At 39.7% G+C, this 26,819-nt stretch overlaps 1 protein-coding gene across 1 annotated transcript in view; it reads left to right on the top strand.

The window, feature by feature from the left end:
- Nucleotides 1-24,628, top strand: part of LOC124777091 (gamma-tubulin complex component 5) — a 159,405-nt gene extending 134,777 nt beyond the window's left edge. The window contains exons 15-17 of the mRNA XM_047252369.1: nucleotides 12,174-12,256; nucleotides 23,400-23,559; nucleotides 23,979-24,628. Coding sequence (XP_047108325.1) covers nucleotides 12,174-12,256; nucleotides 23,400-23,559; nucleotides 23,979-24,073 — 338 coding nt within the window. The 3' untranslated portion in view covers nucleotides 24,074-24,628. The remainder of the gene's footprint in view (nucleotides 1-12,173; nucleotides 12,257-23,399; nucleotides 23,560-23,978) is intronic.
- The last annotated feature ends 2,191 nt before the right edge of the window (nucleotides 24,629-26,819 follow it).

Raw genomic sequence — 26,819 nt, forward strand, 5'->3', positions numbered from 1 at the left:
CATATTTGCCCAAATCTTAGTAGCAGGTAGTGGTGGAATCAGAGATCTCTAGGCATAATAAAACAAACATAAGTTGCTGGCTGCAAGAGTATTCTCCTACATGGTAATGACAGATATGAAACATAGCTCATTGCTGAAAGTTCATCTGAGACTTTGTGGAATGCTTCGTCTTTTGGGACTGTGACTGATGTCCATGGGAGATCTGAACAAAGACAGAGGGTGGGCAGTTTGGTTTTTGAGACCTCCAGTCTCGGGTAATTAAGCCCCTGGGGAAAATGAAAGGCAGGTTGGGAAGGAAGGACAGTATGCACCAATTAGCATAGTAGCAACCACATACTTTGCTGATTTGACCTCTCAGATGATTGATAAAATTGAGGAATACTCTCATGAAACCACCTTTGACATTTTGGAAAAAGCAGATTTGTGCTATCAATTGTACAATGTTGCATTTGCTCTCTATGAGTTTTGAGTGTTACATTCATCTTCAAGGAGATGATGAAACTGGTAGAGAATAAACATAAAATTGTATAGCTGATGACGGAAATATGCTTTTTCCCAGTTATTAAATAATATAGACAATCACGTACAAAAAGACTTTTGACTTTGGCTTTGTAACCAATTGCATCTGATTTACTTCTGGGTTCCTGTAGAATGTTAATGACATACATGGTTATAGTTTTGCAGTCCATTAGTCGTATGGATATAGATTTTTGCATTTAGCTGGTTTTGTGACATCCTGTACACTAGCATTTGGAAGGTGAATACACAACAACAACATAAAAAACAACATAAAAAACACAAAAACAACATAAAATATGGAGCACGACAAAGCACATCTTCTACTTTTGGCAGATATCAATGAACAAATACACTATTGCGAATAATAAAATTAAAACTGCAGTCCCTATGCTAAACTTTTGGGACATGATTATCAGTGAATCAATTGAAATATGACAGTCAGAGGATCTGATCAGTGAGCACCAGTAATGATCATTGAGGTCCGTGGCCCAGTTGACAATTTTGTAATTGGTGTTGGCAGCCTTATTTAGAAGGTGTAGCTCTTAGTAGGTACAGTTGAGAGAGGGAGAGGGTTTGTAAACTCAGGTCAGAGATAGCTCTCTATCTAGAGCCTCATTGGGTGACAAATGAATGTAACATAATAGAATGCAAGTTTTTAGTAAATGCTTGAAAAGCAGTTGCCATGAAAAGGAAAAGGAAGAGGAACAGGAGTGGACTGATGTGTCATTCGCAGAGACGGGGTGTCCCTTTCATGTTTCTTTTAATTTTATGACTCTGTTTATCTATAACATTTGTGTCACATCTATTCTCAACAGCTAATTGTTTGATGATATGTAGCTTACTTTTGTAGTTGTCTTAACGAAGTGTAATTTAGTGATGTAAAACTACTGTAGGCTACCATGGACTATTGTAAGTAAAGGTAGACAATGGTAGTTTTCCTAGTAACCTTGGTCAGTTAAGATCTTAACCATGTTACCTGTATATTATGCATTTTGCATACCTATCTGCACATTATGCATACCTATCTGTACATTATGCATTTTGCATTCCTATCAGGCATTACCTCATTTTGATCGCTTTGTTTGCATATCTGATCAGTGTCTTACTAGATTCCCTTAGAAACTGGAAGCGGTAGAAACTGTGAGAGGATATATAAAGGGCTGTATATTAACCTACAGAACATTTTTGTTCTCCATAGTTATCCTCCCATCTGTTACTTAAAAATAAACAATATTCATAGCAAAATTGAAACTTTCAATGTTTCATTCAGGTAGCTGTGCTTTATTGATGTCCCCCAGAAATTTTAGGGTTTTGTTTTTTTATGTCTCCTGTTTCATTATTTGTTGTTGTCTAATTTTAAGATTACAGCCTCCTTCACTTTCTGTTCCTGGCTATGTTACTTTTATTTCTCCTCCTCCTCCTCCTCCTCCTCCTCCTCCTCCTCTTCTTCCTGAATGATTCTTGCTTGTTCATACAACTATCTCTCCAATTAACACTCTTGTCAGACCTTTAGTTACTGTTCCTTTCTTATTTTACCACATATTCAGTTTCTGAAAAATATATTCTCCACTTTCTTGCACATAATGTATGTTGTGACATTGTATTTAGCAACATCTTCCACAGAAATTATGAGGGTACAAAGTCTTCTAACCCTCCCCCCCCTCCCCCCATCCAAGTCTGATTAGTTGCGTAATTGAAACCACAGTGAAAATCCAGTGAAGCTTTGTGCAGAAGTGTTGCGCAAAGTCATGCTGAGGGTTTTCGCTCAATTTCATGCAGCCCACATAACATAAGTGTCATGCGGTCTTCCTTCATGAAAGTTCTTGGCCACATGCTACAGGGGCAGTGGAGATGCTCCTGCAAGGTTTTCGATGGGAAGTATTTGATAACCCATCATACACCCTGGACTTGGCTCCCTCTGATTTTCATCTCTTCACTCACATGAACCATTGACTATGGGGACAGCATTTTGGCATGGACAATGAACTGCAGACCAGTGTAGAGATCTGGTGGAAATCACAGGTAGCTGCTTTCTGTGACAAGTGTAATGGAAAGTTGGTAGCAAGTTGCTACAAAATTCTGCCGGATTGCTGACTGTGTAGATCAGTATATCAGTATTTGGAAGGTGTAGCTAAATGTTGCAAATAAATCATTTTTTATGTTCACTGTGATTCCCATTTTGCAAATGCCATAGTAGAAGGAAAAAATGTAATATACAGCTTTCTGCAGTGGAAAAAACACACACACACACACACACACACACACACACACACACACACACACATTTACATATTTGCATGCTCACATAGAATAAAATAACGTTAACTACAACAGTCTTAATATTCCAAGTCTTAAATTTTTCATGTAAATAAGACGTTTTATATCAAATGCACTAAAACAACACTGGTAATGCGAAAATTTAGGTGAAACATGTCTGGGTAGGTGAGGAGGAAGAAAACAAAACAAGTGTTTGCTCCATATTCAGTTCCAAGGAAAAGTTATCCTAGTATGCTGACAAAACTGCCAACACCTTTATAAAGAGACAGTATACTGTCTACGAAGAAAAAGTTCTTGGACAAACATTACACACTGAGAAAAAACTGAAGAGTCACAATATACTCCCCAGGTAAATCAGAAACCAATTTTCTTTCTTATCTCTTGCTATGAAACCAACAAACTTGTCATCACTTTGAAACAGTCCTTGATGAATATTTCTTTCACTGTACAATATCATCCAAACTTTCACCATCTTAACTACGTACATTGCCAGGGCTTTGACTAACTATCATAGTGCTGTATCTGAAATCCTACCCTCGCCACCAAAAGTAGTATTGCATTTCTGCTCAGCCTGTGTGGTATCCTAACCCATCACCATGCATACCTGCTCAGAATCCTACACCACTCTGGTCATCACAGTGAATGACTCAGGTGCAACACTTGTTTTGTACACTCATTAACTACATCCTACTGCAGTCCTCTTTCAGGCAATTCAGATTCTATTACAGGCAGGGCCTCATTTGAAAGCAGCCATGTTACTTACCTACCAGTGTGGTGTTGTGTGTGGTAATGACAGCTGACGGCCTACGTACCTGCATAAACACACTGTCAGGCAGTGGATATGTTTGAGTGTACTGTCAGACTTGTCAGACAGAATGGACATCACGCAAATATATACATTTCTGAAAGACTGCAAAAGCCCCTTGACATTTGTTTGCAGGTGCAATAGTATCATCCAAACTCGTACAGGAATCAATAATTTGTTAGTAGGGGTTAATGGACAAGGGCTGCTGCATTGCAGCATGCAGCAAGTTGAAGATTTGAGTTGGTTAAGGACTGTGTCCAGATTACTGAAGAGGTTAAGGCAACCACTCATGAGAATCCATAAATCTGAGTTTGAGTTCCGATCTAACACAAATTTTCAACTCTTGCCATTACATTACTGTAATGCTCTGGGTGGCTTTAAGTCACAAATTCCTACTCATACCTTTCCTTTCTTTCCTCATTCTCTATTTTTTACAAACTGTGGTTGAATACAAACTTTAAGGTGCGGCATACAACAGCACTAATGACTTTGTTAGGTGAGACCTGAGTTTCTCCTGGCGTATACAACTTTCAAATAACTTCCGGGAATTCAGCCAGGTAACACTTTCAGCGACCGCCGATATTTCGGCGGGAGAACACCCCGCCATTTTCAAGGCAAACTGCAACGGACAGGCGACGTACATGCAAATTTAATACCTCGGTTCTCGGACCCAAGCAGGAAAGATAACACACACACACTGAACACTAGTGCCACCAAAGATGACCAAAGTCAGAGCTATCGATAGTGAGACTATGAATTCGCAGGTGAGGTCCCAACATTTGCTAAGGTTGTGCACCATATTAATTCTCCTGCCGCCAACCGAATTAAGCAACGTGCTGGCTTGGCTCTTGTTCGCGAAAGGATTCGTTTTACTCGTCGACGTTTGGATTCTGTTTCCAAAGAATTGTATCGTTTTCATTTAATGGTGGCATCTGAAGTGTCTGATTTCACTTGGGATTGGTTGGACGGTGCCTCATGGACCCAAGCTGACTGGGAGTACAACTCCGTTACTGCCCGGCATTTGGCAAAGTTTGAACGTTTTCATCGCGCGGAGTCGGATGTTATGTCTAGACGTTCTGTGATAAATCTCACAGAGAAATCTTTTGACGACGCAACCTTATCCGTGCTAGGGAAAGGATTAAATTTTGCACCCACTCCGAAGAATTTGCCGGTAGTTGATTTTATTAGTTCAATTGAACAGGCAGTTTGCAAACTACCTCCTGACGCTGCAGAGGAAGTTAGGAGGGAGGCATGCCGTGTTTTGACTAGGGCTCGTCCACCCAAGAGTAATGTAACAGCAGCAGAGAGGGCTGCTTTACGCTCTCTCAAGGTTGATCCCAGTATTGTTATTTTACCTGCTGACAAGGGCAATGCCACCGTTGTTTTAAATAAACATGATTATGTACAAAAGATGCAACGTTTACTATCTGATTCAACGTATCGCAGAATCGATGCTGACCCCACGAAAAGTGTTGAGAGAAAGACCAACAGCCTCCTGAAGAAAAGTGGTTTGTCGCAGGACACAATCAAGAGGCTTAACACCTATAGTGCGGTTCCCCCTAGGTTATATGGCCTTCCAAAGGTTCATAAGGAAGGGGTTCCTTTCCGTCCTATAGTGAGTAACATCGGCGCCCCGACATATCGTGTATCCAAGCATCTTGCATCTCTGTTGAGTCCACAAGTAGGACGGTGTGAACATCATATCAGGAACTCAGCTGATTTTTTACGTCGTTTGGAGGGACTGAGGCTGAATGACTCTGATATTTTAGTGAGTTTCGATGTGGTCTCTCTCTTCACTCGTGTTCCTCTGTCTGATTCGTTGCGGTTAATTGAAGCCAGGTTTGGTGCTGATTTAACTAATCTCTTTAGGCATGTGTTGACATCCACTTATTTTTTATTTAATGACCAGTATTACGAGCAGACAGATGGAGTTGCGATGGGTAGTCCGTTGTCTCCTGTGATCGCAAATTTGTTTATGGAAGACTTCGAGGAACGTGCATTGGAGTCAGCGCCTTTAAAACCCGCCTGTTTCTATAGATACGTTGACGATACCTTCGTTGTTTGGCCTCACGGTAGGGAGAATTTGAATGTCTTTCTAGAACATCTGAACTCGATCCACCCGAACATTCGTTTTACGATGGAGGTGGAAAAGGATGGTTGCCTTCCCTTTCTCGACGTGTTGGTTAGGAGGAGGGATGATGGATCATTGGGACATGCAGTCTACAGGAAACGTACTCACACCGACTTGTACTTACAAGCTAGTAGTTGTCACCATTCGGCTCAGCGTGAAGGGGTACTTCGTACCTTGGTACACAGGGCACATATCGTTTCTGACGCTGAGACTTTGCCAGCTGAGCTGTCCCATCTTGAAGTTACATTTCGTCAAAATGGTTACAGTGATAGACAGATTGAACGTGCGTTGCGCTATCGACCAACTGTACATCAGGTGATTGATGATATTTCTGAGTCAACACCTAAGTCTACAGCCTTCTTGCCTTACGTAGGAAACACGTCCAATAAGATCGGTCGTATTTTACGGAAATACGATGTGAAATGTGTTTTCCGACCTCCATCTAAAATTAGAGCACTTTTGAGTTCCGTTAAGGATGATCTTGGACTGCGTAAGGCGGGTGTATATCGTGTCCCTTGTAGCTGCGGCATGGCATATATTGGTCAAACTATCAGGACCGTGGAGGACAGATGTACTGAGCATAAACGGCACACACGATTACAGCAGCCAAATAGATCTGCTATTGCCGAACATTGCTTGGATACTGGTCACTCCATGTTATATAATAACACCGAGATATTGGCATGCACGTCCAGCTATTGGGACAGTGTGATTCGGGAGGCAGTTGAGATTAAATTAGCGAGCAACCTTGTTAACAGGGATGGAGGTTTCTGTTTAAACTCTGTTTGGAATCCGGCTCTCTCCCTTGTCAAGAAACAGAGGGACAGACTCAATGCTACCTCACCTGCGAATTCATAGTCTCACTATCGATAGCTCTGACTTTGGTCATCTTTGGTGGCACTAGTGTTCAGTGTGTGTGTGTTATCTTTCCTGCTTGGGTCCGAGAACCGAGGTATTAAATTTGCATGTACGTCGCCTGTCCGTTGCAGTTTGCCTTGAAAATGGCAGGGTGTTCTCCCGCCGAAATATCGGCGGTCGCTGAAAGTGTTACCTGGCTGAATTCCCGGAAGTTATTTGAAAGTTTGTTAGGTGTTTGAATACCTGTGGAATACGGGACCCTCAATCTGCCATCCCTGCTGAACTAAATTGGTGGGAATTGCCCCTCCAGTTTATCCTCCATTTTCGTGGTCTCGTTGCCCTAAACTTCTGCTAGCCCCTGTACACTCTGATAACCTTGCTCCTTACACTTTTCCACTTTACTCCCAAATACCCCCAATTACTTCTCTCTGTCTCCCCCCAACCCCCACCCCCACTACCCCCTTTTTTAAATGACACATTTTTCATTTTTCTGTTGCCTCTGAGAGCAACCTTCTATCATGTCTTAAAGTACCTCTTGTCTTTCTTTCCTGTTCCGTACTTCTTAACCCCTCACATTTTCCCTACACTTTCCATTCCCTGCTGTCCTTTCTATTGGAGCAATCACTCGTAAATGACAGTGTTGCTGCAACCAGGGGTGGGTATGTTTAGGAGTCCGTACGGTTGTGTTGTAAAGTCGGAGTAATGGGTGAACAGTTGCTCTCATTTTTCTTAATTTTTAAAAATTACTTTTATTGAGTCACGTTGTATATAGGCTTGAAAATCAGTTACAAGAAGAAGAAAATAATGTAAAGCCAAGGAAAGGGTTCCATTACAGCATTGTGTATTCATTTGTTATTTCTTTTCCTTCTAATATGGCTTTTTGTATATGATAGTTTTCCTCTATTTGGTCTCAGAAACTGACATATGGCCAGGAGAGTGGTGTGCTGACTACATGCCCCTCCATATCTGCATCCAGTGACGCCTATGGGCTGAGGAAGACACGGCAGCCGGTCGGTACCGTTGGGCCTTCATAGCTTGTTCGGGAGGACTTTTAGTTAGTTTTCCTCTATTATAAGTTTCTGTTTTTTTTTTTTGGGGGGGGGGGGGGGGGGGGGGAAGTGAAGTGGGGGGGGGGGGCTGTTGTGTTTCAGAATTTTTAGGTTAGTGTATATGTCTCTTGGCCTGTGGTTCATGTCCATAATGCAAATATAGAATGATTGCTGTTACTTTTAAGCAGCCTTCTGTCTTCAATTTATCTAATGTTGAAATTTCCGATATAAAAATTGCACTGCAATCTTGACACGCGTGATTGATTCCAGACGAGATGTGTTTGTCGTTGTTATTGTTGTTTGTCCTCAATTTCTTTTGTTATAGAGTTGTCTGTTCTGTAGGCTGTTTTCAGTTCTCGTTTTTTTGAACATAGTGTCAATCCTGTGAGTTACTTTGTTGCTGTAGGTGAGTGCGTGCAGTTGACTGCTGTTGCTGTGTATCTTGTCCAATTGTATAATGTGTGTTGTGTTTGTCTGTGTGTGTTGATGCTGATCTGTTTGTTGCTATATGTTTGGTCGCTCTTTCATTTTTATTTTTTGGTTTAGTTTGTCTGTCATGTTTGTTTTTTATCCATTTTGAACAGCTATAGGTTTGAGTGCCTATAGATCATTTTTGTAATTGCCCTCATTGACTATAATTCTATTCAACTCTTTATAACCTGCATAGAAAAGCTGGCTGCTTTCTGCGTTATGGGGTGGTTTGCATTTTTGTGTATCATTGTACTGATGATGGTGAATTTCGTGTGTATGGGAAATGTATGTGGTTGTTGTGTCTGCGTATTGTGATGTCTAAGAAGTCTAACTTGTTATTTTCTGTTAAGTAAGAATAATTTTTATTTATTCATGTCAGAACCATGTTTCCATAATTAATTAGTGATGGAATAATTTATTGACAATAATTCATTCCAGTTAATGCTCATGAATTTTATCAGTCACATTTGACTGACTTACTTGTTAATGATGATAAATTTTTTGTTTGTTTTGTTTTTTACCACACACACTAACACTAGTAAATTGCATCCTGTGTTTCAACAATGTAAATAATCAAATTTTCCATGTCATTAAGAAATGTGGCTATTAAATAAGGGGCTGATGCTGTCATGGAATATGTATGCGCGCACCTAAGATGAACAACCACTAGCTGTGAAATATGAAGCCTTATCAGTTGAATGTGGCATCTCCAGTGTCTGTAGACAGATTGCTGTGACTGCGGCCTTCATTTGTGTAAGGGCTGTTAAATTGTTTTGCTGGAAAAATTAGTAGTGTAATAATGCTCTCTTTCAAATTCTAAAGGTGGCAGGGGTAAATACAGGGAGCGAAATGCTATTTACAATTTGTACAGAAACCAGATGGCAGTTATCAGAGTCGAGGGGCATGAAAGGGTAGCAGCGGTTGGGAAGGGAGTGAGACAGGGTTGTAGCCTCTCCCCGATGTTATTCAATCTGTATATTGAGCATGCAGTAAGGGAAACAAAAGACAAATTCGGAGTAGGAATTAAAGTCCATGGAGAAGAAATAAAAACATTGAGGTTCGCCGATGACATTGTAATTCTGTCAGAGACAGCAAAGGACTTGGAAGAGCAGCTGAACGGAATGGACAGTGTCTTGACAAGAGGATACAAGATGAACATCAACAAAAGCAAAACGAGGATAATGGAATGTTGTCGAATTAAGTCGGGTGATGCTGAGGGAATTAGATTAGGAATTGACACTTCAAGTAGTAAAGGAGTTTTGCTGTTTGGGGAGCAAAATAACTGATGATGGTCGAAGTAGGCAGGATATAAAATGTAGACTGGCAATGGCAAGGAAAGCGTTTCTGAAGAAGAGAAATTTGTTAACGTCGAGTATAGATTTAAGTGTCAGGAAGTCGTTTCTGAAAGTGTTTGTATGGAGTGTAGCCATGTATGGAAGTGAAACATGGACGATAAATAGTTTGGACTAGAAGAGAATAGAAGCTTTCGAAATGTGGTGCTACAGAAGAATGCTGAAGATTAGATGGGTAGATCAAATAACTAATGAGGAGGTATTGAATAGAATTGTGGGGAAGAGGAGTTTGTGGCACAACTTGACAAGAAGAAGGGACCGGTTGGTAGGAAATGTTCTGAAGCATCAAGGGGTCACAAATTTATCATTGGAGGGTAAAAATAATAGAGGGAGACCAAGAGATGAATACACTAAGCAGATTCAGAAGGATGTAGGTTACAGTAAGTACTGGGAGATGAAAAAGCTTGCACAGGATAGAGTAGCATGGAGAGCTGCATCAAACCAGTCTCAGGACTGAAGACAACAACAACAACAACAACAACAACAACAATGGAGCAATGAATTGTCATCAAGTTTCACATGAAACTTGAAAAAACTGCCACTGAAACCTATCTTTTTGCTAAAGGAAGTGCATGGTGAAGACTGTTTATCAAGTATGCGAGTTTTTGAGTTGTTAAAATGCTTCCAAGAAGGCCAAGATGATGTTGCAGATGCTCAAACCTTGGACGCTCCACAACTTCAGAAACTGATGAAAATGTCAAAAAAGTAGGTAACCTGATTCAATCTGACTTTTGGTTGAGTATTCAATTGATTGCTGAAACTGTAGGAATTGACAAAGGATGTGTAAGGCAAATTTTACATTACCAGTTTAACATAAGAAAAGTTTGTGCTAAACTGGTTCTGAAAATTCTCATGATTGAACAAAAAAAAATGCTGGTGGAAATGTTTGTACTGACATTCTGAATACCATTGAAAATTATCCTAATGTTACGGGAAGAGTGCTAACATGTGACAAATCTTGGTCTTTCACTTATGCTTCAGAAACTAAGTGCCAAACCATGCATCGGAAGTGCCCAACTTTATCAAGAATGAAAATAGCTTGAATGAGACATTCAAAATGTAAACCGACAATGATGATGATTTTTACGTTCATCAAATTGTCTCTCTTCTCTGCATTCCCGAAGGTCAAACTATTTATCAACATTACTACCTTGAGGTTCTTCCTCAACTCTGTGGAAAAAAATAAGAAAAAACAGCCTGAATTGTGGAAGAATAGGTCACGGGTTCGTCATCAAGACAACATGCTTGCTCATACTGCATTGTCTGTTAAGGAGTTTCAAGCAAAGAACAGCATCCCAGTGTTAAAAGAACCCAGCGTGTTCACCTGACTTAGCACCATCTGATTTTTGTCTGTTCCCCAATCTCAAATCTGCATTAAAAGGAACAAGATTTCAGTCCATTGAGGCATTGAAAGAGAAAGTGGCATGCACCATCAAGGAGCTCACACAGGAAGACTTCCAACACTGTTTCTGTTGTAACCGTGGCTGCAATGGTCGCGGGGTTGCTGAGAAGGAAAGAGCGGCGGGCCCTAACAAGAGTAGCCTGTGACCAAACAAACGGCCAAACGGGAAAGGATGGACATGAACGACAGATGACAGAGCAAGACCAAATGAACAACAACACGCAAGAAGCAACGGGGTCACAAGCGAAAACCTCACAAATCAACAACGTCCACTCGTACACGGAAACAAGTAAAGTAAACACACTGTCTGTAGGCGAGTTGTTGATACACTCATGTGAATATCAGACTGCCTCGCTGAGCAAGAGGCAGGTGCTTAAATACATGATAGGGTATGTCGCTATTGGCTGCTAGGACCATGTGCTCCACCGTGGGGGCCTCACATTGTAAGCGGGCCAGGAGCGCGCGCACAGTCTTGGTTTACGGTGCGACGGTTGCAGAGACCTCTAGTGGTAATTAAGGTCCATGCCGTCTGGCATCGATTGGAATCCCATGGCGCTCGGTACCAGAGTTTCAATCAATGGAAAATTCACATGGATCATTGTAGGGATAGAAGAGGGGTTATATTGAGTGTGTCAATAACTAAATATATATGTTTTTGAAATAAAATGTTTCACAGCAAAAGCTCCTTTATTGTACAGCCACACCATCTTTTACTATTATATGCTGGAGATTTGTGTGAAACTAATTCAATTTTACTGATCTATAACATATTCATGTTCTACTTGAGTAGTTTTATTTCCGTATCTTCTATTATTTCTTTCGTATAGCTAAGTCAGTGTAAGTTGATCTCCGACAGTAGCAGTCAGCTCGGCGTGGTAGCTTTGCAGGCTTCCCCCAACCACTAACATAATGCAATATTGTAAACATCTCTGTGGCAATGCCTCTGTGTTGTCGCTGCTCCAAAGATAGCTACTATTTTCACCTACAGCCATTATGGCTTCGCAATTGAAAGCTGGTGACATCGCTGCGAGCTGTCGGGGACCTTTTTACGCTGTCTCAACTATAGAATTTCCTTTTTTGTAATATTTATTTGTGTTATTACTTCTAGCAATTGCTTTTTGTATACATTCTCTAAATTTATCATAGGTGCTCTTGCTTTATCTATGTTATCATTATATCAAAGCCTAAAGTTTGTTTGTAACTAAGCATTTGGCATGTGCAAATTAATGAGATGTCTGATATAAGAAGTTTTGTTCCTTATGGAATTTGGAATTTAGTATGCAGTTAACATGCTTTTGTGATGTTTCAGTTCACAACACCTATGTTCAAAAAGTTTACACACACTGCTTACAACCCAAGGAATACGAAAATATCAGAAGGGCTATTCTAGAGGTAAAAATCATAAATAAAAAACACAATATTTGCTGTAAGTAAGTTATGTGTTTGAAGAATATGATTTGTTGCACCGAGCATGATTGTCAACTTAAGGATTTGCTGTTTATATAAGAGTAAGACAGAAAATTAAATGGTACTAATGTCTTGGAAATACTTCTTTGTTTTTCAACATGAGTGCTGTATGTACTAAGCAATGGTTAGACTGTAAATTTTTTTCCTTTTTCCATTCTCTTTCAAATAATTGTAACAAACTGTTTTTTCTGTCTTATTTGCCTTTCAATCTTTCGTCACTATAAACATTTCTGAAAACAGGTGATACAGTATATTGTACTTTGTTGTAATGAACGTTTTCCAAAACTATAAGAGAAAAAGGTTTACTTGTGAAGTGCCAGAAGAGATGTAAGATGTGAACTGGATTACATGGTGAGTAATGTTTTAGAGCCAAAATATGTGCCATGAAGTATACCTAGGTACAAGTACAGATGCATATTGTGATGTAATTGTTTGGCATTCAAAAGAGAGAAAGGGGGTGAAGAGAGACATGGGAGCAGAGCTATATTGACAGTTTGAGAAAGAGTAAAATGAAGCAGAAGTTCTCTGAGCCAGTCAAGTTGTTTGAGTAAAGTAGTTAAATGTAATTGAGTAAAAGGTAAGGAAGGAAAAAAAATTAAAAGCTGGATACACAATGACAGTAGTACATTAACAGATGGAAAAAAGTTGTTGTTGTTGTGGTCTTCAGTCCTGAGACTGGTTTGATGCAGCTCTCCATGCTACTCTATCCTGTGCAAGCTTTTTCATCTCCCAGTACCTACTGCAACCTACATCCTTCTGAATCTGCTTAGTGTATTCATCTCTTGGTCTCCCTCTACGATTTTTACCCTCCACGCTGCCCTCCAATACTAAATTGGTGATCCCTTGATGCCTCAGAACATGTCCTACCAACCGATCCCTTCTTCTGGTCAAGTTGTGCCACAAACTTCTCTTCTCCCCAATCCTATTCAATACTTCCTCATTAGTTATGTGATCTACCCATCTAATCTTCAGCATTCTTCTGTAGCACCACATTTCGAAAGCTTCTATTCTCTTCTTGTCCATACTAGCTATCGTCCATGTTTCACTTCCGTACATGGCTACACTCCATACGAATACTTTCAGAAATGACTTCCTGACACTTAAATCAATACTGGATGTTAACAAATTTCTCTTCTTCAGAAACGCTTTCCTTGCCATTGCCAGCCTACATTTTATATCCTCTCTACTTCGACCATCATCAGTTATTTTGCTCCCCAAATAGCAAAACTCCTTTACTACTTTAAGTGCCTCATTTCCTAATCTAATTCCCTCAGCATCACCCGACTTAAATAGACTACATTCCATTATCCTTGTTTTGCTTTTGTTGATGTTCATCTTATATCCTCCTTTCAAGACACTGTCCATTCCATTCAACTGCTCTTCCAAGTCCTTTGCTGTCTCTGACAGAATTACAATGTCATCGGCGAACCTCAAAGTTTTTATTTCTTCTCCATGAATTTTAATACCTACTCCGAATTTTTCTTTTGTTTCCTTTACTGCTTGCTCAATATACAGATTAAACAACATCGGGGAGAGGCTACAACCCTGTCTTACTCCCTTCCCAACCACTGCTTCACTTTCGTGCCCCACGACTCTTATAACTGCCATCTGGTTTCTGTACAAATTGTAAATAGCCTTTCGCTCCCTGTATTCTATCCCTGCCACCTTTAGAATTTGAAAGAGAGTATTCCAGTCAACATTGTCAAAAGCTTTCTCTAAGTCTACAAATGCTAGAAACGTAGGTTTGCCTTTCCTTAATCTTTCTTCTAAGATAATTCGTAAGGTCAGTATTGCCTCACGTGTTCCAGTGTTTCTACGGAATCCAAACTGATCTTCCCCGAGGTTGGCTCCTACTAGTTTTTCCATTCGTCTGTAAAGAATTCGCGTTAGTATTTTGCAGCTGTGACTTATTAAGCTGATAGTTCGGTAATTTTCACATCTGTCAACACCTCCTTTCTTTGGGATTGGAATTATTATATTCTTCTTGAAGTCTGAGGGTATTTCGCCTGTTTCATACATCTTGCTCACCAGATGGTAGAGTTTTGTCAGGACTGGCTCTCCCACGGCCGTCAGTAGTTCCAATGGAATATTGTCTACTCCGGGGGCCTTGTTTCGACTCGGGTCTTTCAGTGCTCTGTCAAACTCTTCACGCAGTATCATATCTCCCATTTCATCTTCATCTACATCCTCTTCCATTTCCATAATATTGTCCTCAAGTACATCGCCCTTGTATAGACCCTCTATATACTCCTTCCACCTTTCTGCTTTCCCTTCTTTGCTTAGAACTGGGTTTCCATCTGAGCTCTTGATATTCATACAAGTCGTTCTCTTATCTCCAAAGGTCTCTTTAATTTTCCTGTAGGCGGTATCTATCTTACCCCTAGTGAGACAGGCCTCTACATCCTTACATTTGTCCTCTAGCCATCCCTGTTAAGCCATTTTGCACTTCCTGTCGATCTCATTTTTGAGACGTTTGTATTCCTTTTTGCCTGTTTCACTTACTGCATTTTTATATTTTCTCCTTTCATCAATTAAATTCAATATTTCTTCTGTTACCCAAGGATTTCTATTAGCCCTCGTCTTTTTACCTACTTGATCCTCTGCTGCCTTCACTACTTCATCCCTCAAAGCTACCCATTCTTCTTCTACTGTATTTATTTCCCCCATTCCTGTGAATTGCTCCCTTATGCTCTCCCTGAATCTCTGTACAACCTCTGGTTCTTTTAGTTTATCCAGGTCCCATCTCCTTAAATTCCCACCTTTTTGCAGTTTCTTCAGTTTTAATCTACAGGTCATAACCAATAGATTGTGGTCAGAGTCCACATCTGCCCCTGGAAATGTCTTACAATTTAAAACCTGGTTCCTAAATCTCTGTCTTACCATTATATAATCTATCTGATACCTTTTAGTATCTCCAGGGTTCTTCCATGTATACAGCCTTCTTTCATGATTCTTAAACCAAGTGTTAGCTATGATTATGTTGTGCTCTGTGCAAAATTCTACCAGGCGGCTTCCTCTTTCATTTCTGTCCCCCAATCCATATTCACCTACTATGTTTCCTTCTCTCCCTTTTCCTACACTCGAATTCCAGTCACCCATGACTATTAAATTTTCGTCTCCCTTCACAATCTGAATAATTTCTTTTATTTCATCATACATTTCTTCAATTTCTTCGTCATATGCAGAGCTAGTTGGCATATAAACTTGTACTACTGTAGTAGGTGTGGGCTTCGTATCTATCTTGGCCACAATAATGCGTTCACTATGCTGTTTGTAGTAGCTTACCCGCATTCCTATTTTCCTATTCATTATTAAACCTACACCTGCATTACCCCTATTTGATTTTGTGTTTATAACCCTGTAGTCACCTGACCAGAAGTCTTGTTCCTCCTGCCACCGAACTTCACTAATTCCCACTATATCTAACTTCAACCTATCCATTTCCCTTTTTAAATTTTCTAACCTACCTGCCCGATTAAGGGATCTGACATTCCACGCTCCGATCCGTAGAACGCCAGTTTTCTTTCTCCTGATAACGACATCCTCTTGAGTAGTCCCCGCCCGGAGATCCGAATGGGGGACTATTTTACCTCCGGAATATTTTACCCAAGAGGACGCCATCATCATGTAATCATACAGTAAAGCTGCATGCCATCGGGAAAAATTACGGCTGTAGTTTCCCCTTGCTTTCAGCCGTTCGCAGTACCAGCACAGCAAGGCCGTTTTGGTTATTGTTACAAGGCCAGATCAGTCAATCATCCAGACTGTTGCCCTTGCAACTACTGAAAAGGCTGCTGCCCCTCTTCAGGAACCACACGTTTGTCTGGCCTCTCAACAGATACCCCTCCGTTGTGGTTGCACCTACGGTACGGCTATCTGTATCGCTGAGGCACGCAAGCCTCCCCACCAACGGCAAGGTCCATGGTTCATGGGGGGGGGGGGGGGGGAAGTTATGGATACCTTTTTTAATGAAAGAAGAAATGCTGGAATGGGAAGGATGAAATGACAGCACAAAAGGACCACCAATGCACCCAGTCTTTTTACTTCTCTCCTTTTCGACTGCCCCCCCCCCTCCCCCCTCGCTACCTTCTGTCCAACCTCCTGACTGCGTAGGCCTTCAACCAGACAATTGTCAGAGTCGTGTTTGCAGGCAACCCAGTCAGGCTGATTGCCTTGACACACTGTCCAGCGAGTGCAGCAAGGTGAATGTTCCCTGCTGTTTTGGGGTGGCATTATGTGGGCCCGATGTATTCCGCTGGTGGTCATGGAAAGCGCTGTGCAACCATATTGGCAGCATATTGGTGAGGCATTCGTCTTCGTGGAGGACAATTCGTGCCCCCATCATACACATCTTGTGACTGACTTCTTTCAGGATAATGACATCGCTTGACTAGAGTGACCAGCATGTTCTTCAGGCATGAACCCTATCGAACATGCCTGGGATAGGTTGAAAGGGCTGTTTATGGATGACGTGACCCACTAACCATTCTGAGGTATGTACGCTGAATCGCTGTTGGGGAGTGGGATAATCTGGACCAACAGTGCCTGATGAACTTGTGAATAGTATGCCATGACAAATACAGGCATGCACCAATTCAAGATGATGTATTAGAGGCACCGGTGTGTACAGCAATCTGGACAACCACCTCTGAAGGTCTTGCTGTATGTTGTATGGTGGTACAACATGCAATGTGTGGTTTTCATGAGCAATAAAAAGGGTGGAACTGATGTTTATGTTGATCTCTATCCCAATTTTCTGTTCAGGTTCCAGAACTCTCGGAACTGAGGTGATGCAAAACTTTTTTTGATGTGTGTAAAATAGCAATACTGTTGAAAAATACAAAACTGCAGAAAAATGCACGTCATATCCTAAAATGGTCCCATCACGTAAGAAAGAGAGAACCACACACAAGCACAGACAAAAAAAGGAAAACGGTGAAACAGTAGATCACATGCCACATTTTGTGTCAAATTATGAAGACTCGGTGATGCACGTGAAGTCTGTTAGTCTAAGGCCTAATTCTTCCTTTCCATTTTGACTTCTTCTGTTCGAAGGAGAGATTGGGAGAAACAAATAGCTCATTAATTATAACTTTTGTATCAATGGGTTCAGAACATTTCTAAGAGTTGGAAAAAGTTAGCTCAAGGAAGACTTCTACGCTTTTGTCTGTAGGAGATGTATTTTAAACTGACATACTCAAGCTAGACAGCGTCCATCAAGTGGATGACATCAGCGAGTGAAAGACCTATGTGAATGACATATCACTCCACTCCTCGTACTCTTCATTTTCATGGCAACAGCTTTTCAGACATTTACTAAAAACTCTCATTATATTATGTTACAGTTATTTGACACACAATGAAGCTCTGGATAGAGAGGCTATCACTGACCTGAGTTCACAAACCCTCTCCCCCTCACAACTGTACGCACTGCATATAATATACTACATTGATCATGTCAACCAACTACTGGGGTCAAGTTGTTGAAAGCATCATTCTCTGCTAAGAGCTACACTTTCTAAATAAGGGTGCCAACACTCATTACAGAATTGCCACTGACCTCATTGACCGTTATTGGTCCACATTGACCAGATCCTTGAACTGTCATATTTCATGATAATTAATTGAAGCCCTCAGCTGCCGACAGGTGTTGCTGATATACCTTGATGGGGACAGCTGAAAATGTGTGCCCCAATTGGGACTCGAACCCAGTATCTCCTGCTTACATGGCAGACGCTCTATCCATCTGAGTCACCGAGGACAAGGTGAGTAGTGCAACTGCAGGGACTTATCTCTTGCACGCTTCCCATGATTATCATTTATTCTAGAGAACAGCTACTATTTTCATATCGAGAACAGCCCGAACTCTTACGGGAACTGTCACCTTAGTGTGCGCAAGTAATGAGTGGATGGGCAAATATCTGTTAGGTACATTATGTATGTAGATTGTGGACAGTTGAGAATGTTGGCCTCACGGGAAGCGTGCAACGGATAAGTCCTTGCAGTCGTGCTATTCATCTGTGTCCTCGGTGGCTCAGATGGATAGAGCATCTGCCATATAAGCAGGAGATCCCGGGTTAGAGTCACGGTTGGGGCACACATTTTTAGCTGTCCCTGTCAAGGTATATCAACAACAAGTGTCAGCAGCTGAGGCTTTCAATTAATTATCATTTAGTCTAGAGAAGCTGCACGGTCATCAATGGTATCTGTTCTTTCGAGAACAGTTACTATCTTCATATATGTCATATTTCAATTGATTCCTCAATGATCGAGTCCAAAAGTTCAATGTACAGACAACAATTTTCATCTTATTTTTTGCAGTAGTGTATTTGTACATTGTTAGCTGCCCAAGGTGGAAGACGTGCTCTGTTGTGCTCAGCATTTTTTTGTTTTTGTGAGATATAAGAATGCTGCATTGTTTATGTTTGACGTGCTAGTGTAGATTGTCACAAAATCAGCTAAATACAAAACCAGTGCATTTTGCATGTTTGTTTACATTTATGTGTATAAGCTGACTTCTGGTATTTATTGGCCCAAGTAGAATCATGAGCCAGTTAATTTCTTTCAAAAAAGTACATCAGAACCCTTACATAACATTTAAATGTATCAAAACTAGTACATGTGTCATATATATGGTGTATTTTCCTACATAGTGGGCTGCAAAAATCATGTTTTGTGCTGTGGCAATAGTTTGTATTTCACATTTCTGTTTCATGTGAATTTAGCAGTAGTATCCTCATCCATAGAATTGTTCACCACAAATTTCAGAGTATATCGCTGTGAAAACACACAAGTTTATGAGAATTCTCAGAATTTATGTACTTTGTATGTAACATATTTCATAGTAAATTGGCGTTTGTGATTTAGTTGAACATAGAAGTAACATATCGTCTTATGTGTGGTTTTACCTTTCAACAGGAGTGTATGTTGACTGTGTTTATCAGAATTTAACACTATTTTCATGGTTTGTTAGTACCTATAAGTTTGAACACATTTCAGAAAGTTCGTTCGTACCTTCCATACCAGGTTATCCTGTTTTGTTAATAAAAAATTTTGTTTTGTATACAATTGCTTCAGTTCTTAAATAGAATTAGTAATACTTTTAGCTTAGTAGGTCCAGAAATTAAAATAGAATCAGCAGTCTTATTTTAAAGTTATTTATTTATGTACTGCTCTGTAAAACTAAGCATCAGTCACAATGCAGCCCAACACGAATGCCGTTCTTGAACATAAGCTGAGTTACTTAATGTTCATAAACAGCTGGAAATCATCCTGACTAATGTCAAATGATTGGAAACTGTTGTGATAGGTGTGTTCAGAGCACTCCCGAGAGACGTGTGTCAGAGATACTGAAGGTACAAGTACTGTTCTTTCCTGTGGATTCTTCCACCTCTACAGGAAGAATAGGATCTATCGCCGCTTGTTCACCTGACTGTGAGTGGCACATCAGTGATAGGGCTCAGGGTGTTGCACCCATTCCAATAACCAGCAAGTCAATGTACTGTCTTCTACTGAAAGCAAAACTGAGTAATTGAGATTCACTTCACCTTTTGGGAAACCTGCTGTGTCTTCTGTCAAGGAGAAGCAAATGCAAAAGGGCAGGGTCTATTAATTGTGGGCACTTCAAATGTATGACAAAGAATGATACTGCTTAGGCAAATGGCAGCAAGGGATGGGAAGGAACACCAGGTGCACTGTATGTCTGTGTGGCACCATTATTCAACATGTGGAAAAGGCTATTCTGGCACCCATTGAGGGAACAGGTTGCTCCCAACTACAGATTCTGGCTCAAATCATAGAGAAGGTTGAGAGGATCAGCCTTGGTTACAGTGTTCCAACTAAACTCACAGTTTCCAGCACTGGGTGCAGATCATATATCCTCCCTCCCCCCCTCCCCAAGTAAGTAATAGATATTATTGTCAGAGGTGTTGAGAAACGGCTGAAATTGCTAAAATTGATACTGTGGAATTCATATCGGATTCTATACTGAATTTGTGGCCAAGTTCACCCGTTTGAACCACAATATACTACAGATTCATGGAAAAAGAATGGTGCCCAGTACATCTACATTTACAATAATACTATGCAAACTACTGTGTGGTGTGTGATGGAGCTTACTTCTGGTACTGCTAACTGATCTCCCCTTCCATGTTCCATTTGTGAATGGTGCACAGGAAGAATCATTGTTGGCAAACTTCTGTATTGGACGTAATTTCTCGAATTTTCTTGTTGTGGTCATTGTGTGAACAGCCTTATGTAGTTTTATGTAATTTCCAATATTTTATACTAGATCTTTTATAAATATTGTAAACAGTAACGGTCCTATCAGACTACATAGGGGTACTCCTCAAATTACATTTACATCTGTCTATTTTGTTCTGTTAAGGGCGAACTGTCAGTTCTATTTTCAAGGAAGTCTTGAATCCGGTTGCAAATCCAGCCCAATACTCTGTACGCTTGTATTTTTTCACTAAACAACAGTGCAAGATCATGTCAAATCCCTTGATGTAGAAAAGGAACATGGCATCAACCTGGTTGCCAATGTGTACAGTGCTGTGGATCTCGCGCAGGAACAGAGCAAGCTGAGTTTCACAAGAACCCATGCTGATTTTTGTAGAGGACATTTTTGTCTTCTGAAACATCATACTATATGAGCATAAAACATGTTTCATAATCCTACAACAGATTGACATAAGTGATAGGGTGCCTATAACTATGTTCATCTGTCCTACAACCATTGTTCAAAATGGGAATTACCTGCACTTTTTCCTGTTTCTAGGTGTCCTTTGTTGCCCCAGCAACCTAAAATAAACTGTTGCTAGAAGGGGAGCATGTCTTTTTTTTTTGTTGTTGTTTTTTTTTTGTTGTTTTTGTTGTTTGTGTGTGTGTGTGTGTGTGTGTGTGTGTGTGTGTGTGTGTGTGTGTACCTTAAAATACATCATTTGGTCCGGATGACTTCCCGTTACTAAGAGGTTGTAATTGATTTCATGTTCCATTATGACTTATCTCAATATGTGCCGTTTTGGTGTTCGTACAGTGATTGAAAGAAGGGACTGTATTAAGATTTTCCACAGTGAAACAATTTTGGCAAACTGAACTATGTATTTCCGCCTTCTCTTTGTTATCTTGAATTTCGGTGCCAGTATCATCACTGTTTGACTGAGTAGATGAGTTTGAATCACTTACTGATTACATGTAAGACCAAAACCTCTTCAGGAGTTTTACTCGGATTGGTTGGCAAAATTTTACTTTCAAAGTAATTGAAAGAAAGCACAGGTCACACCTGTCGACAAGAAGGGAAGCAGATGTGATCCAAAAAAGTACTGTGTAATATCCTTGATATCCATTTGTTGCAGAATATAGTCTGAACTCTAACATATTTTATTCCCTCAAACAGAATGACCTCCATGCAGACCTGCACGTTTTCCGAAAACATCGATCGTGCGAATCTGAGTCACATCTTCCTAACATGACATCGTAAAAGCAAGGGATCAAAGCAGTCGTATTGATATAGTATTTCTTGATTTCAGAAAAGCATTTGACTCAGTACTACAACTTTGCTTATTTCGAAAGTATGATCAGGTGAGGTAACAACCAAAGTTTGTGACTATTGAAGATTACTTGGTACGTAAGATGCAGCATATTATCTTGGATGTAGAGACATTGACAGACGTAGAAGGATCTTTAAGTGTTTGGACTCTCGCTGTTCATGTTGTATATTGATGACCAGATTTTTTGTGGGTTATGCATTTAACTATAATGAAGTACTGTCTAAAAAGAAGCTGCAAAAATATCCAGTTGTATCTTGATAAGATTTCAGTATGGTGCCAAGATTGTCAATTTGCTTTAAATGTTCAAAAAATGTTAAAAAAATAGTAACCTGTGACTAAAATATCGACAAGTCATGATTGAAATTGATGAACTGATATGTTGGTGTAACAATTTGTATGGATATGAGATGGAATGATCACATAGGCTCAGTTGTAGGTAAAGCAGGAGACAGACTTACGTTCATTGGTAAAATACTACAAAATTGCAATCATTCTACAAAGGAGACTGCTAACAGAACACTTCTGCAACCCATCCTAGAATATTGCTTAAGTGTGTAGAACGCATACGAGATAGGACTAACAGAAGATATTGAACATATACAGGGAAGGTCAGCACAAACTGTCAGAGATATGTTTGATCCTTGGGAGAGTGTCATGGGCATGCCAAAAAACTTAAATTGTGGATATTTGAGGACAGACAAAATCTATCTCAGAAGGCTTCCTTGCACTGTTTGAAGAACCAGCTTTAAATGATGAATCTAGGATTATACTACCACCACCTACATATCACTCCCATAATGATTGTGAGAACAGATTAGACTAATTATTGTGTGCACAGGGAAATTTAAGCAGTCACTCTCCCAGCTCTTCGCCGAGCGGTTCTAGGCACTTCAGTACAGAACCGCGCGACTGCTGAGGTCGCAGGTTCAAATTCTGCCTCGGGCATGGATGTGTGTGATGTCCTTAGGTTAGTTAGGTTTAACTAGTTCTCAGTTCTAGGGGACTTATGACCTCCGATGTTGAGTCCCATAGTGCTCAGAGCCATTTTTCTCCCAGCTCCTCATATGTGAATGGAACTGGAAGAAACTCCAATAACTGGTGCAATGGGAAGCACTCACTTCCATGCACTTCAGTGGTTTGCAGAGTGTGACTGTAAGATATAGATGTAGATTTGCTGGGTTAGAGGAGGAGTGTAAGTGGCTGGTGCACAATAGGTTGTCATATAGAAGATTTGCCATACTCTTAACAGAATGCTAGAAATAACTTGAGCAGAGTTAAGTTGTCTTTCACTGATTACAAAATATGTCGATCTTGTATGTTTACTTCTTGATCCAGAGTTGTTGTGAATTTAGTATACTGGATGGTTCTGTTCATCTTTGTCTTAGTATTTACCAGTCTATTATAAATTCTAAAGAAGGGGTCTTAGAGTGTCTTACTTTTATTTTGGCAGACAGTGTGTCATTACAAATTTGAAAAATCATAGTTTCATTTACATAGTGACATTCCTTTCTTTACAGCTGGTTACACTCGCATTAAAATTACGTGAAGTCTGGCTTGTGGGCTTGGAAATTGTATCAGAAGAGCGACTTAGCAAGATGGGTGACTTGTACATAAAGTGTCACAGCCAATTGGGTGCAGTCCTACAGAATGCTGTAGATGCTAATCATGATCCACTTTGTAAGTACTTAGCATTAAAGTAAAAGTTTCAGAAACAAGCTATGTAGCTTGGTAAGGTGCAAGAGAAGTAGATGCTCATTTAAAAAAAGGAATGAATAAATTCAGAAAGGACTAGCTCCATCCTTAATGTAAGTTAACTGAATTTTATAACCTGCATACAAAAATAAATAGCAGGGGCTTCATTGTAATGGATGCAAAGAAGTAAATTTTATTCCTAAGTTAATTTGCTGCATTTAATATAATGCAGTGGCTCATTGTGCTAGAGTTAGAGAAATGTTTGAAATAAAATTCCTGCAAATAATCCAGATAGTGCCAGCCTTCCTTATAAGTGGCATATAACTTTCGAGAGATCAGGAATCTCACTCTTATAAATGTAGAGATTGAAACAGTGTGTTAAAATTATATTTTCTCTTTTACAGTGACTCATTTAAGTGATGCTATAAACTCCACTCCGCCACAGAAAAAAACAGTGGATTCAGGAGGAGAAGTAATTATGCCAGCCTGTGGCACATAATGACAATGACAGCTACTAGAGTTTCTTCAGCACGTGTCTAGTCATGAAATTCTCTCCCTAGCTTTCTAGCTGGTTGGATTCGGAGTGGTTCTTGTCCACTGTTAATTTCCATCTTATTTACAGCAATGTATGGGGGATTAGGCTACATTTGTTCTTAAAAGTGTGCTAATGGTTGTTGAAATAAGTTTTTGAGGGTAATAAACAAAGTTGCTTTTGTTGTAGTTCCAAATCCTCACTATCTAAATCGACATAAGTTTAGTTGTTGGTTGCTCTAACAGTGAATCCTTACAAAACCCTTATGTAACAATTGTACTTTTAGGTATCTTTTGAATGCTGTCTGAAATGTGAGTTATCAAGCAGTTTTCAAATTTATGAAGATGTAAACAATCATTGGACAGACATGTTCTGAACACTACATGTACACATAGGTGTAAGAAACATTGTAAAACTGAATTTTTGTTCCTCTTATGTGTCAAAAATTACATACTGAGGTCAGTGATTACATTTTTTGTAAGAAAATATAAATTATATATTTCACTGATACTGTTTATAAAAGAATGTGTTAATCCTGGTCATCTTTACTGACTATATATTGGCCTTTAGCATTTGATGCTGTGTATCCTTCTGCCACATCCTATGTTCCCTGATGTTTCTCCTCCAGTTTTTTCCCTGCCTTCCATATATGTAACTTTTATTTTTTATTTTGCGTGTTAAGTGTTTCTAGTAGCATGTAAAGAAGAAAGATGAAAATTTCACAGCTTGGCAATGAAAGTTTTCTTTCAGATCAGGGCACTTTCTAATATTTTTCTGGCATGTGAATTCTGAGCCTGATGTGTGAAAAATACCCTCTGTTGTTCCTATGATCTCTTTATTGGCATTATAATTTTTCCCAATCAAAACTTTCATTAGATGTGCGCGTAGTTGTATGTGCCTAATCTATGAAGAAAGATGGATGTCTCAAAAATTGTACTTCTAATCCTTCAGTTTTCTCACCCCCAAACCATCTTAATGGGCAAGAGTGTTGTGCTAGTAAAAGATAATTTTTGCAGTTCATGCCTCATATAATCCATGTTTTCGTTTTAATTTTTTGAGAATCCCTGCAGCTATTGCATAAGACACGGGTACTGAGGACCTGCAGGATATCACAAAGCTGTTAAAGTTGCTAAGGATACTCACAAGGGACAATCTGTAGACACACCTTCTGATATTGTCGTAGAATTTCTTCTTAACTTTATAGGTGTGATTGAGCACACAAAGATGATTTGCTATATGGCAAAGGGAATGGGGGGGGGGGGGGGGGAAATTAAGAACAACTGTAGTGTATATTTCTTATTGCCCTGCATCTTGAAATGGTTGAGAATTGTAAACGTCAAAACAACGTGGGCATCAGGTACTTATCAGTGAGATAAAACCTGTACCCTTAACATGAACAGACCATTGTTAGAAAGGAATATATTCCTCCCAAAGAGGGAAATCTCAAATATGTAGTCTTAGAAGTGCAACATACACAACGAGAAGTGGCAAGCAGGAGGTACATGAAACAATTTGGCGACTACAGTACAAAGTGGCTCAACTGTGGGGTATAAATATTTGATAATGTTGCAAAAATGATCTGCAACATGTTACTTTGGAGACTAATGGGGGGTGGGGGGGTGGGGGGGGGGATGTGACACATTATGGGGAACAATGGATTTTGTGAATAATGGTTACTAAGTAAAAACATTAAAATCTCACTGGTGTACAAAAAAGAATACAGGATAATACATAAACATCAAATACTGTCTACAAGTAGACTATTGTAATTATTCTTTTGGTATTCTGTGTGTAATTGTTGCTTGTATTTGTCATATTCTTTATAAGATAATAGAGGTACATAAAAATAAATGGAATGGAAAGTGTGTAGACCTACAAGGGAGGTGATTCCAGTTCCCTCAGTCATGATTAAATCTGCAGGTCCAAACTAGGTCTACAAGTTATGGAAAATTTCCTGGGGATACAAAAGTAGTACTTCTTTCAGTATGATAATAAATAAAAAAAATTTAAAAGTAAAAGCTGTTAATGTGTTGACTGCAATTTTTCTATCACAATTAAAGTTTGATAGCTAGTTTTGGTTTCTATCTTCAGACTGTTCAAAATATGAACAGGTGGCGAATAAGCACTGGAAAGCAACTTTAGGTGTAATCATGCAACTTGCTACTACTACCAGTAATTTTATTGTTAGTTAAACAAACATTTTTCTGAACACGTCTCATAACATCAGTTTGTGGGCAAAGGAGAGGAGTGGCATGTGGAGGAAAGTTGTATATCGTATTTTGTCCCCGTTCTCACTTTGGAAGCAAAGACTACTAACTAACTGAGTTAATTACTGTTTTGAAAAGGATTGTAATGTGGTTCATATAAATTGTAGTACCAAGTGATGGGGTAAGAAAAGAATTCAAAAAGTATCCACTAGATAGAACTTAATGTTTTCTATGATTGAAAATTTTTGCAGCTACATCTAGTGATTGGTAATGCCACTATGATGCTAGTACACTGCACATTTTAACAGCTGCAGATCTGATGGGAGGTTGTGACATTTTGTAGTTCCTAGAAGTGGCTACTCCTGAAATTTGTTTGGAAAAAAATTATATAATTGCAATAATTAGTATGTTGAATATCAACATGTCTGACATGCAACCAGTACTGACTGTTGGGGAGAATCTGAAGAATAACATTGCAACAGAAACCAAAAAGAACTTACTACCTA

The sequence above is a fragment of the Schistocerca piceifrons genome, chromosome 2 (genome assembly GCF_021461385.2).
Source record: "Schistocerca piceifrons isolate TAMUIC-IGC-003096 chromosome 2, iqSchPice1.1, whole genome shotgun sequence".
Lineage (NCBI taxonomy): Eukaryota > Metazoa > Arthropoda > Insecta > Orthoptera > Acrididae > Schistocerca > Schistocerca piceifrons.